General features: G+C 35.6%; 1 protein-coding gene and 1 long non-coding RNA gene across 3 annotated transcripts in view; one reads left to right on the top strand and one right to left on the bottom strand.

Moving 5' to 3' along the window:
- The window catches only part of LOC106874370 (dehydrogenase/reductase SDR family member 4), a 23,869-nt gene extending 12,237 nt beyond the window's left edge, over nucleotides 1-11,632 (top strand). For both annotated transcript variants that reach the window (XM_014922081.2, XM_014922082.2), the window contains exons 6-9: nucleotides 2,644-2,695; nucleotides 3,773-3,907; nucleotides 8,187-8,230; nucleotides 11,344-11,632. In XM_014922081.2, the coding sequence (XP_014777567.1) occupies nucleotides 2,644-2,695; nucleotides 3,773-3,907; nucleotides 8,187-8,230; nucleotides 11,344-11,458 (346 nt within the window). In that variant the 3' untranslated portion in view covers nucleotides 11,459-11,632. The remainder of the gene's footprint in view (nucleotides 1-2,643; nucleotides 2,696-3,772; nucleotides 3,908-8,186; nucleotides 8,231-11,343) is intronic.
- On the bottom strand, nucleotides 5,871-11,345 carry LOC106874371 (uncharacterized). The gene is made up of 2 exons (XR_008264406.1): nucleotides 7,933-11,345; nucleotides 5,871-6,222 (listed from the first exon to the last, which is right to left on the bottom strand). It is a non-coding gene; the product is annotated as an uncharacterized LOC106874371 (long non-coding RNA).
- Nucleotides 11,633-12,968: the final 1,336 nt, after the last annotated feature.

The raw sequence follows: 12,968 nt of genomic DNA, 5'->3' as shown, positions 1-12,968 counted from the left end.
TATATAAATATATATATGTGTGTGTGTGTGTGTATGTATGTCTATATATATATGTGTGTGTGTGTATATATATATATATATATATATATATATATATATATATATCATACAAATAATAAATGAGTATATGCATATATACGTGCATGTATGTACATACCTGCATCTACATGTATATATAGATGCATATCTGGGTGCAGGATGTTTAAAAAAAAATGTGGACAAAATGATAAACAGAGTACAGAAAACACACAGGCCACATAGAGAACATTTCCTTCATCAGCTGCCACCATTCTAAAACTAAGCGTTTCGAAGAGTTAGAGCAGTGGAAATGTGGCAAAGTGAAATGAAGTGGTTTTGTTCAAGTATGCACTGCACTGTCAATCTGGGAATCAAAAGCAAGCATGATCTTGTGACCAAGAGTGCAACACCCTAAGCACTAGGTTATATACCTTCACACACACATATATGTGCAACAGTTTCTGTCTTTCAGACAACACGCATAAAGCTTTGGTATGGAAATGGCTCACAGTGGGATCAAACCCCTAACTTGAACCAAACTTCTTAACCTCACAGCTATGCCTCTGTCCTCAATATCAGACTATTTAGATTACACAGTGCTATATTTAAGCTGAGGAATTATGTACATTATTTACATTTGACAGATATTTGTCCTCATCTTGTTTGTTGTTAGCACACCGTTTCGGCTGATATCCCCTTCAATCATCATCAGATATCTTGGGGAAATTTCGAACCGGTGTTCTCATTCCTAAAGTATTTTTCAATGTTATTATTATTATTATTATTCAGGTCACTGCCTGGAATCAAACTTGGAATCTTGGGGTTAGTAGCCCGCACTCCTAACCACTACACCATATGCCCATGGGCATATGGTGTAGTGGTTAAGAGTGTGGGCTACTAGCCCTAAGATTCCGAGTTTGATTCCAGGCAGTGAACAACAACAACAACAACAACAACAATAATAATAATATCGAAAAATACCTTAGGAATGAGAATCCAGGTTCGAAATTTCCCCAAGACACTTGATGAAGGCTGGAGGGTATATCAGCCAAAACGTGTGAACAACAAACAAGATGAAGACAAATATCCGTCAAATGTCAATAATGTATTTAGATTACAGTATGAATACCAGAAAAAAAGGATAAATATTATTTCTTCTGTCCTGGTGTTTATGCTGCTTCTAGTATAGAGTTTGCTTTTTGTATTTATGTATATTGATGCAACAAAGATGTTGCTCCAATCGATACAAAGATAATAGCTCCTTCAACTTCTTCTTACACGAGTTACAATAATTTTGGAACATCCATTTTCGCTGTTGATAATCACATAGGTAATTGAAGTTGTCAACTACTTTTAGGGAGCCATCTCAATATCTGAAAAAATTGCTTTTATTGGTACTCTTATTACTCACTACTGCTATGCGTCTGCTACATACAAGACCTTCATCAGCTTAATTGTGATTCCACTGTATCTCTTCTGCATCCATAGTTTACATTGGGTGTATCATATGGAATTTGTACCTACTAATTTTCTACATATCATGAAAACCATTTCCCATATAGATGTAGTGTCCTATCTTTTTTCCTACTGAAACTTTTGTGAGTGCTGTGTTTACTTTAAAACCTCTTACTTCTTGATTTTGCTTTAAATGTTTAGAATTTCTTCTACAGAAATTGAACATCCTTAGTTTTAAGAATGAAGAATGAGATGGTTAGATGATATCCATAGTCTCAGTTGGTTATGCCTGGGAATCCAGCTAGAAAGTGTAATGACAGTTGATTCTGATATGACACTGCAGAGGAAGTGTCTGAGGACTCTACCCCAGTGACTCTCCTTGCGATAGTGGGCAGAGAAGTTGGATGGTTGGAAGGTATTTTAATCCCAATGAATTTGTAATTCTTAAGATTTATATGACTGTTGTAGTGTGTCGATAAAGTAACAACAAACCAAATCTGTAACACAAGTTCAATCTCACTTATTTCATATTTCCAGTTTCCTGTAAGCAGTATCCAATTTGACTTGTCTGCATTATATGTGAGGAGGCGCAATGGCCCAGTGGTTAGGGCAGTGGACTTGCGGTTTCGATTCCCAGACTGGGCGTTGTGAGTGTTTATTGAGCGAAAACACCTAAAGCTCCAAGAGGCTCCAGCAGGGGATGGTGGCGAACCCTGCCGTACTCTTTCACCACAACTTTCTCTCACTCTCACTTCCTGTTTCTGTTGTGCCTGTAATTCAAAGGGTCAGCATTGTCGCAATGTGTCATGCTGAATATCCCTGAGAACTACGTTAAGGGTGCATGTTAATTTCACGAGCAGGCTGTTCCATTGATCGGATCAACTGGAACCCTCGACGTCGTAAGTGACGGAGTGCCAACAACAAAATCTTCTAACTTCAAGATTTCTATGATGCAATTGATTAGTTTTAGAATAACATTGTAGGGTAGGTGTAAGAGGCCATATGTGGTCAGTCTGAACAAAAAACAGAATATTTGGGCTGGATATGGCTGTTTTAAATACTAAAGGGTTAAGGGTTCTGAGATATCTTCATATGATTGACATATGCAAAACATTTTAAAAAGAAATATGTACATAGATAATATCATTTCCATTTTAAAATCTATTTCAGTGGTGGCTCCATAATATTTGTGTCATCTATACTAGGTTACCATCCAGAAACAGTAAGTAATCTAACTATAATTTTAATAAAATGCTGGGTTTTTTTGTTTTACTTATAAATTTATTTCAAGAACTTTTTGTAGCAAATAATTTGGACTCAATTTTATGCTAAAATCAAACTGATTTTTTTTTTGCTCTCTTTGTTTATCTTTCATTAGAAACCATTTTACTGCCTTTGTCTCAAGAATATATTGTAAAATGTGGAAGCCTCTATGTGATCATGTAACTTTCCAGAAATAGTAGCTTACAATCTTAGAAAAAAGGAAGGATGCATTGAATGATGTAGTTCAGGATTACATTATGTCTAAATAAAAGATGGGATGGTCATGGCTGGGATACTTTTGATTATAAGTTTCCTCAGTCAGAGTTATATAAAAAATATCATCTAATAGAAACAGTATTTGATTACAAAATTTTATCCCATATGTGAATTATGGTTATGAATAAAGTCCAAACTTATACTAGATATGCAGTGATACTAAACTTAAATACTTTTAAAAGTTTTAAAATAAATTATGTTTATGTATTTGTTTTGCAAGATTCTTGATGTGAAACGTTTTCTGAAACAAATATTGTTATACTTGGTGATGGTCATTGTTTTTTGCCAAATGAACACTGTTTGCAATAAGACACATAGGACAGAGGGTCACTGAATGTGTGATGAAAGAACTTTGACAGATGTCATCATCATCATCGTTTAACATCCGCTTTCCATGCTAACATGGGTTGGACGATTTGACTGAGGACTGGTGAACCAGATGGCTACACCAGGCTCCAATCTGATTTTGGCAGAGTTTCTACAGCTGGATGCCCTTCCACTCTGAGAGTGTAGTGGGTGCAACGACCACGCTCGAAATGGTGTATCAACTAAAAATAATACAAGTACGAACTGAAGTGAAGATTGAATAAATAGTGTGTGGGAAGAAAAAAAAATGACCATCCCTAAGTATAACAATATTTTAGAATAATCTTATAGATAAAAAATTTGAATTAACTACATTTTTTAAAATGGATTTTAAAGTTTAATATTTTTAATATTGTGAAAGATTCATAATTAATTTATTTCAATTTTATTTCAGTTGCTTGGCTGTTATTCTGTTAGCAAAACAGCTCTTCTTGGTTTGGTAAAAGTACTTGTTCCTCAGCTTAATGCAATGAATATCAGAGTGAATAGCATAGCTCCTGGTCTTATTGATACCAAATTCAGTGCAATGGTAAATACCATTTTAATAACTTGTTTATTTTCTTTTCTCTCATTTTGTTCTTTACTTAAAATTAAAGTATTTTTGTTATTAATCTTTAGCACACTTGGGCTCATTATGGTACTGCCCGAGTTTTCTTCCTTGTAGTTGTGGGCACATTGAGAGGGGACAAAATTTGTATGGTGACATGATGTGTCTATAGCATGCCAAAGGTTAAAAAGCCAACGTTTGCAAGGCAGATGCTGTTGGTCCAGAACAGAAGTAAGTTTCTCTGTGGAACAAACTTACAAACCTAATTTTGATTCTAAGCATTGTTTTTTTAGACTTTGTCAGAGACAGAAATGCAGTGCTCATGACCTTTTTTTTTGTTTTTGAGCATCCAGGACAGATAAGAAGAGGGTATTCTCAGATGTAGCTCACAGTCGCTTGTAACAGGGAAGATATCACTAAACCACACAAATTGAAGTGGAGGTATTAAACCAGGGGTACATATTAAGCCTCTTACCCATTAATGAGTTGGGGTATACCTTGAGTACTATATAATCTCTCCTCATCATAAAGCATGGCTTAGATTCCACAGGCTTCCATTCTCAGCTCAAGCCAGCAGGAATAGACTGAGGGGACAGTAAAGGGCTTGATGGTAATGACAATTTTCCACCTTCTATGGTGGTAGGCCTCTCATCTGGGGTGCTACATGCTGTTATACCTTCTCCAGTAGCAATTTGGTGTGCTGAGTTACCAGCCCAGGCTCCACTACTTGTCAGGCTGAGAAAAGCAAACTGTCAAGGTATCAGTTGCTCTTTGATAGGTTTATGGTTGGGCCTGTAGTAGTGGACACCTCTGGTGTTCTTGGCCCCTGGACCATATCCCTGCTCTCCGCTATTGGTGCAGAGATGGTTGTCTGCAAGTGTGAGCACCATGAGTCAGAGTGGCAGTTCCAGCGCATCTCCCTTACCATTCTTCAGGACAACACCTTTTCCATTTTATCTGCTGGGGTCATGAGGCAGAGATAAAAACTAAATCATGATTATACATATATTCCACTCACTAAGCATTCTAGTAGTTCTATGGTCAGGATTAATTTCTCCTCTCACAAATCAGACATTTTGTATTTGAAAGAAATTGTTAACCAAGGGGGCCAGTACCTAAAGGTAGAGTTAAGTTCTCAATGAACAGAGGCTGAAACTGTATCCTGGTTACCTTAGTATATATTTTATTTGAAATATGTTCTAAAACATCTTTGAGAAATTTGTCTATGTCAGACATTCTCATTTTCTGGTCCATCATGTTAACGTAAAAAATTTACATCTGTTTTATAGATTTCTTCTATCATCATTGTCTTTTCAACTATTATTGCTGTTGTTTAGTCCAGGTCAGCCCTATCATCAAAAACATTCTGTCCCTAATCACCTTGTCCTTTTTTTAAGCAATATACAATTTGTTGTATTTTCGGGATGGTTGTTTTTTTTTTTTGCCAAATAAACACACGCACTATATATTTTTTCTTCACTCGTTTGTTACATTGTTTTCATTCATGTCCATTGTCCACACAATGGACATGAGTTAAAATAATGAAATAAGAACAGTAATAAACTACCGAAGAAAACATATATAGTGCGTGTATTTATTTGGAAAAAAAAAAAAAAAAAAAAAAAATCAGTCCGAAATACAATATCTGTTTCAACACACTATTTCACATCAGGAATCTTGCAAAATGAATATATAAGACTACTATAACAATATTATTCAATGGGTTCCCTACTCTTGTGTGGTTAAGAAGCTCACTTAGTGTACTGAATGCAAAATCACATGGTTACTAAGTCATGCCTTGGGCACCTTCTACTATGGCCCCAGGTCGACCAATTCCTTGTGAGTGAATCTGGCTGAAAGAAAGAAACAATGTGGGAGCCTGATGTGTGTGTGTGTGTGTGTGTGTGTGTGTATATATTTCAATCCATGAAACTCCAACATAGTCTGATTTTCACCTTTTATTATTTACAATTTTTACAATTTTACAATAAACTAGTACTTTCATGCATTATGCAATCAACAGGTTTATGTAATGAGTCGTGTTCAAAAATTGACGACTGTAGATAATATATTCTTCTATACATAATCATACAAACTCGATATATATATGCGTACACATACATGTGTGTGTACGAGTACGTCTTTGTGTTGGCACTCTTGATTGGTGTTTATTTGTTTATGCCTCTGTAACTTAACAGTTTGGCAAAAAAAAAAAAAAATCCTAACAGAATATGTACCAAGCTTTTTATCAAGTAAACCCTTCAAGGTGGTGAACCAGCATGAACGCAGTCCAATGACTGAAAGAAGTAAAAAAAAAAAAGAAAAAATATCAATAAAGATAAAGGATATATTTTAGCATTAATCAGGCTGTTATTTCTAGCAGGTCAAGTTATCACTCAGAGACAGCTTTGTTGGATAGTATAATGTTGAATATTATTGAATAACTCTATCAAAAGAATTTTTAAGGTCACTTGATGATGATAATTTGTCTTGTCAGGCTTGTTTAGCTTTCTATCTACAGCTAATGAAACTTGTAGCTGTAGTATGTGAGGAGGTGGACCTGAAAGTTGTTCTTTGTTATCAGTGCTTGTGCTACTACTCTGTAAACTAAGGAACTGCTTAGGGCACCAAAATCTGGAGACACCACACAAGTTCTGAACAACAAAATTTCTTAATCCTTTTGTTACTATATATCTGTTGAAATACACTGCCTTTATTTCAAATAATTTTGAAAATTTGTTGTTGTTGTTGGCACTCCGTCGCTTACGACGTTGAGGGTTCCAGTTGATCTGATCAACGGAACAGCCTGCTCTTGAAATTAACGTGCAAGTGGCTGAGCACTCCACAGACATGTGTACCCTTAACGTAGTTCTCGGGGATATTCAGTGTGACACAGTGTGACAAGGCTAACCCTTTGAATTACAGGCACAACAGAAACAGGAAGTAAGAGTGAGAGAAAGTTGTGGTGGAAGAGTACAGCAGGGTTCACCACCATCCCCTCCCAGAGCCTCATGGAGCTTTAGGTGTTTTCGCTCAATAAGCACTCACAATGCCTGGTCTAGGAATCGAAACAACGATCCTATGACTGTGAGTCCGCTGCCCTAACCACTGGGCCATTGCGCATCCACACAATTTTGAAAATAAGGAAGGGTTTAGTAAACTAACTTTCTCATTTTGAAGATGGTGTTTGATGCATAAATTAACATGCAATTTTGATGGAAGATTTTTATTTAGATTGTTTTAAAAGAACTTTGTATCATAGAACTAGGAGTAGTGTTGGGAGGGTTGGTATCAAATGGGTTAAACTAATCCAATTAAAAACATGAAATCACGGTGGTAAATAGAGTAGGAAATGTAACTTTTGAAACACAAGGAAATGGAGAATAAGGTTGACCAGTAGGATGGGAAAGGTGGAAGAGTGTGTTGTATTACGATCTGTCACATGATTTGGCATGAGACATTTAACATTATGCTAAATAATAATGTGGTAAGCTGGCACACTGGGCGAAATGCTTAGCGGTATTTCGTCTGTCTTTACGTTTTGAGTTCAGATTCCACCGAGGTTGACTTTGCCTTTCATCCTTTCAGGATCAATAAATTAAGTACCAGTTGTGTACTAGGGTTGATCTAATCGACTGGCCCTCTCCCCAAAAATTTTGGGCCTTGTGCCTAGAATAGAAAAGAATATTTTGCTAATAGAATATTTTACTTGATGATATGCATAATGGTACTATATATTTTGTGGTGTGCAAGATATAATTTTTCAGCTACATTTTCCAGTTTGTGATGGGGGTGATGGCTGGAGGGATTTGTGAGAAAAATTGGTCAACTCCTTTGTATGTAAACCAGCCATATCTGCACAAAATATTCTACTAGTTTTATGGTCAAACTGGCCTTTCACACTTAACCTGATATTATTCCAAAAATAAAAACACATCATTAAAATTTCAAAGCTACAAGATAATGCATGGCTAATTCAAATCAATGTGAATAAATAAGCATTATACCTGACAGAGTAATCTGAATGTTAAAGTGTTGGGAAAAGGAGTCACACAATGCTGGGCTGCAGAACTGGCCTTGGGCATTGAATATTCTGACATCAGCCTTGCTTACAGTACATCACTAGCAGAGCTCATCACAGTCTAATCTGCAACAACACATTTTTTTTTTAATGTTAAAATTAAGATTTAAAAAAAAAATAAAGTGTTCATTTGGCTGTTAACTGAAGAGTAATTGGCTTTGTATTCTTTTGCATTTCTAGCTTAAATCAGATGAATCCATCCTGGCACGTATTCCCATGAATAGGTGAGTTTCAAAACTTAAAATTGATTTGATTCAGAGAAGACAGGCAAATTTTGTTTTCGATTGTTTTTATTGATTTGATTCAGAGAAGACAGGCAAATTTTGTTTTCGATTGTTTTTATTGATTAGTTTGACGAAGCAGAGTAGTGCCCGCTTGTAGCCTTTCCAGGCCCTTCAAGCATAGGAGATAAGGTTGATGCTGATAAAAAGGTGACACCTCAATGGAAAGTGCATGGCTCGATGGTTCGAGCATTGGGCTTACAATCGGGAGTTTGATTGCTGAACAAGGCTGTGTTCTGTTCTTGAGCAAGACACTTTATTTCATGTTGCTCCAGTTGACTCAGCTGTAGAAATGAGTTGCAATGTCAGTGGCGCCAAACTGTATTAGCATTTGCCTTTCCCTTGGATAACATCAGTGGTATGGAGAGGGGAGACTGGTATGCATGGGCAACTGCTCTGCTGGTCTTCCACTAACAACCTTGTCCAGACTTGTGCCTTGGAGGGAAACTGTCTAGGTGCAATCCCATGGTCAGTTATGACCAAAGGGGGTCTTTGCCCTTACTCTTTTACCTGAAGGGCATATTCTGCATACTAAACACACACTGTTCTCATATATAATGAATTGGCAAACTTTGATGAACTGACATTATCTATGCAGTTAATAGACAAAAAAAGTCCCTCTAAGGATGCTTAAAATATAAAAATGTCAAGAGAGGTAGAGATGGTGCTATTGACTAAGCAAAATTTATGGAAAACAATCTCCCCCTCGCAAACATAAGGACACAGGAAATGTGTCAAGGTCGACAGGAAGCGGTCCAGCTTCCTAGGGCTAAATAGCAGTAGTATATTCCCTTATTGGGACTGTCACATTAAGTTGGCAGTATACAACTACTTTATCGCATCACTACTGCTTAAGTCTCTCTCAGAGATTTAGAAATGTATTATTTTCTAAAGACAGGGTAGTTAGGAGTAAACCTTGTTTACAAAGTCAACTTATAAAAACAATTATGTTTCAATCTTTTAATAAAATCTAATAAGATCTCAGCTTTTTAAGTTAAGGAAGATTTGACTATTATTTCTTACTGGCCAACTGACAGTGTTGAGTTTCCCTCACTGGCTTGTATGGAATTAGGTTATCAAAGATGGTGTACAAGTCAAAGGTATTGAAAATGGAACACCTGTATGCAGATAGTGAAGGAGTGTTTTGAGATGGTAAGGCATCTATGTGTGTGTGTAGGCTGCAACAATAGGTTTGTTGTTAATAAGAATACAAAAGGGTGGGATGAAGAACCAGAGCCTTAAGTTACATGAGTTGATCAGGCAATGAGACAAGCCCTGTCAATCTATAGATATAAAATAAAGGATGTGTGTGTGTGTGATATCTCTAGTTTTCAACCGATTTTCAAACATTACTTATGTGCCAGGGATGGTCATGCATTGTAATTTCTGGCCCAGAGCTCCTGTGTAAAACGAGAAACAAGGAAAAAAGGTGTTTTACACCGGTTTTTCTCTAAAAACTGCAGTTTTCCATCGATTCTCTCCCTTCTCTTATTCTGTTTCTCTTGCTTACACATATTCTCTCTCATCCTCTGTAATAGTTTCTCTTTTTGTCCTTCCTTCCCTCCCTCTCTTTCTTTCTGTTTGACTAAAGGCAGTGCTCCAGCATGACTGAAACAAGTAAATGAATAAAAATTTATGCCATTTTAATCACAAGCAATGCCGGGTATCTCTGCTAGTATGATATAATGGAGAAACCAATCATTTGTTTTTTTAGCCCCAGGTCAACTACAATTAATCAGACATATGATTAAAGGAATTGCAATATTACCAACTCTTTTCAAGAGTATCTAGAATGATATTATCCAATGTCATCCCTTTTTTTATGCTGTAGTGTTATTTTGTGGGATATTTGGTTACTATTTCTAGCAGGATGAGCTACCACATAGAGGTGATGTCATGATGAATGGAAATCATTAGTAGAGAGGCTTCATATTAGACATATGGCATGAGCCAAGAAAAACAACTTTCACTGAAATTCTGGAGGATGAAAAATCACGGTGCATGACAACGAATTGGTTTTTTGTTGAATCTGGCTCAGCTTTTCAAAAATTCTGAATAAAGATAGTAAAAGAAGCAATTTTCAATGTGATAAGTTAGACAACTTTCTTTTTTTTTTTTTTGTTAAGAGTACTGTTGCACGTTTCCACAAAACTTAAGAGGGATAAAGGTTAAACTGGTTTTAAAAAGAGTTCGGCTAGGATAGGAGCCCATCTGTTGCAAAACTTTGAATATTAGTGACCAAAGAAGTTGGATAAATGTAAAGAGTATGAGAGAAAGAATCCAGAAGGGATATTCATACATCCTCAAGTAAACAGGGAATTTGAAATAAAACAGATGGTAAATATGGGAGCTTTGTTTCTAATTAATTCTATATATATATACAAAAACTGTCTGGATTGTAAGAATGATGTCAGACCATTTAGCAAATTTAAGCTAAAATTCCTTTTGATCTTAGTGTGAAAGAGGAACTAGCCCAGTTCTTTTTATGGTCATTTTTTTGCTGGAGTTTCATCTGTTGGTTGTTTTTTTTTTTTTAATTATATTTTAGCTCAAATTCAGTCTTGATCTAAAACAAACCTATGATGAAAAAATTATCCAGCCATGAGATTTTTAGGAGTATCTAGAAATACATCATCCACTGTGTTGTTTCTTGTTTAAGGCTATGGGATTTGAGATAAGGAAGATTTGGCTGCTATTTCTTTCTAGCTGAATGACTATTTAAAGATAGTGTGTGATTCCGTCTAGATATTACACATTCACAGAGCTGTTGGATGGTATGGATTTGATATAGTGGATTGTTGTAAAGATTGTCACACTTTCGATTCTCTTTGAAACATATTTGCTGCCATAACTAAGATTTATTAAAGAGTTTTTATGAATGTCCAAAGAGTGTCAGAATCATCAATATTTTGATGTAAAATGAGATTCAATGATCAGATGGTCTTACACCTTGAGAAATTTGAAGTAAAAACAAAAATTAAAATTGAATATATGTTTCAGTGTCATCTAATTTCTACTTTTTTAGCTAACATCATTTTCATCATAATATTTTAAAGGTTTGGTACTCCTGAAGAATGTGCTAACGTCGTGTCGTTTTTGGTGTCTGAAGAGGCTAGCTACATAACAGGTGAAACATTCAAAGTGACCGGAGGAATGATGTCATCACTCTGATAGTTTACTGACAATTATAAGAATAATATATGCAAGAAAAAGTTTGTCTGCAAATGATTATTTTATATAAGCATATTTCAGAAAAAAATAAAAAATACTTTTTAAAATAATTATATTTATTTTTCCCTAAACATGAATGATTTAAAGTAAAATATCAAAAGCCAATCTTTTGAATCAGTTTTCATTGTTTTTATTGGGTAGTACCAGCTGAATTCTGACACAGCAGACTTATGATCAGGTGTTCTGACTGAATATCATATTTGCTTTTTTTTTATATCTATAACTATATTGTTTAATTTATTCTCTATTTTTTTTTGTTAGACTAAGCTGTGACAGAAAAATTTAGCAGCTATTTACACGAGGACAAATGACTACATAAGGGTTCTCTTCATTGGCTCAGTTTTTCATTTTAAATACAGAAGTGGAATTGCTGAGTAGGTAACACAATATCCATGCATAAGTAAGGCTATAACATTTCCCTACTTTTGCATATTGGTTGATCTACCTCTACTTGTTGCTTAGTAAAGTGTGCTAATGAGTTACTTCACACAGACATAACTTCGTAGTTAGGAAGTTTGCTTCAACACCAGATTGTTTTGGGTTTGGTTCCATTGCATAGCATAATTTAACATCCATTTTCCATGCTAGCATGGGTTGGGTGGTTTGACAGGAGCTGACAAACCAGAGGATTGCGACAGGCTCCACTGTCCGTTTTGGCATGGTTTTTACGACTGGATGCCTTTCCTAATGCCAACACCTTACAAAGTGGACTGAGTGCTTTTTACATGGCACCAGCATCAGCAAGGTCCATTGTGGCATGGTGTTTATTGTTGGATGCCCTTAATGCCAACTATTGTGTTTTCTGGTATAGTTCAGGGACAACCAATGTCTCAAGTGAATTTGGTAGATGGAAACTGCAGAAAGTTTGAATGTGTGTGTGAAACTGTCTGTGAACATTGATTTCCATACTTGTCTTTTCCCGAGTAAAGTATTGATAATGATAACACTCGTTGTTGACACTATGATTGGTCAAGGCACTTTCAAAGACCTTTGGAACAGAAAATACCTTACTTGTAAAAGCCAAGGTGCCAGGAAGAGTGTCTCACTCTAAAATATGCGTCAACTAACTAGCTCTCCAGTATGTTAGCATAGAAGAAAGAAAAAAACAATCATGTTAAAACGAATAAACGTATACAAACTAATATAGATTGAAAAGTGAGTATTCTACCATTAATAAAAAGTAACTAAATATAAATGATTGCATGTATTGTGTATAAGTATGATAATGTTTGTTTACAATAATGTAATAGAATTATGGTCTTAGTCTTTTGGGGATTAAATCAGTGACATAAGTTGAGCTATATCACATTTTAAGCAGCATGTGGTTTCCAAAAGTTATCAATGATCTGGAGCAGGATGGAATAATACAGACTCTCAGGGTGATCCAACCAGTTAAGGGTTAGGGTTTATATATATATATATATATATATATATATATATATATATATAT

Source organism: Octopus bimaculoides, chromosome 1 (assembly GCF_001194135.2).
Source record: "Octopus bimaculoides isolate UCB-OBI-ISO-001 chromosome 1, ASM119413v2, whole genome shotgun sequence".
In the NCBI taxonomy this organism is placed as follows: Eukaryota; Metazoa; Mollusca; class Cephalopoda; order Octopoda; family Octopodidae; genus Octopus; species Octopus bimaculoides.
Note: the sequence above shows the minus strand (reverse complement) of the source record. Positions and strands in the feature narration are given on the sequence as shown.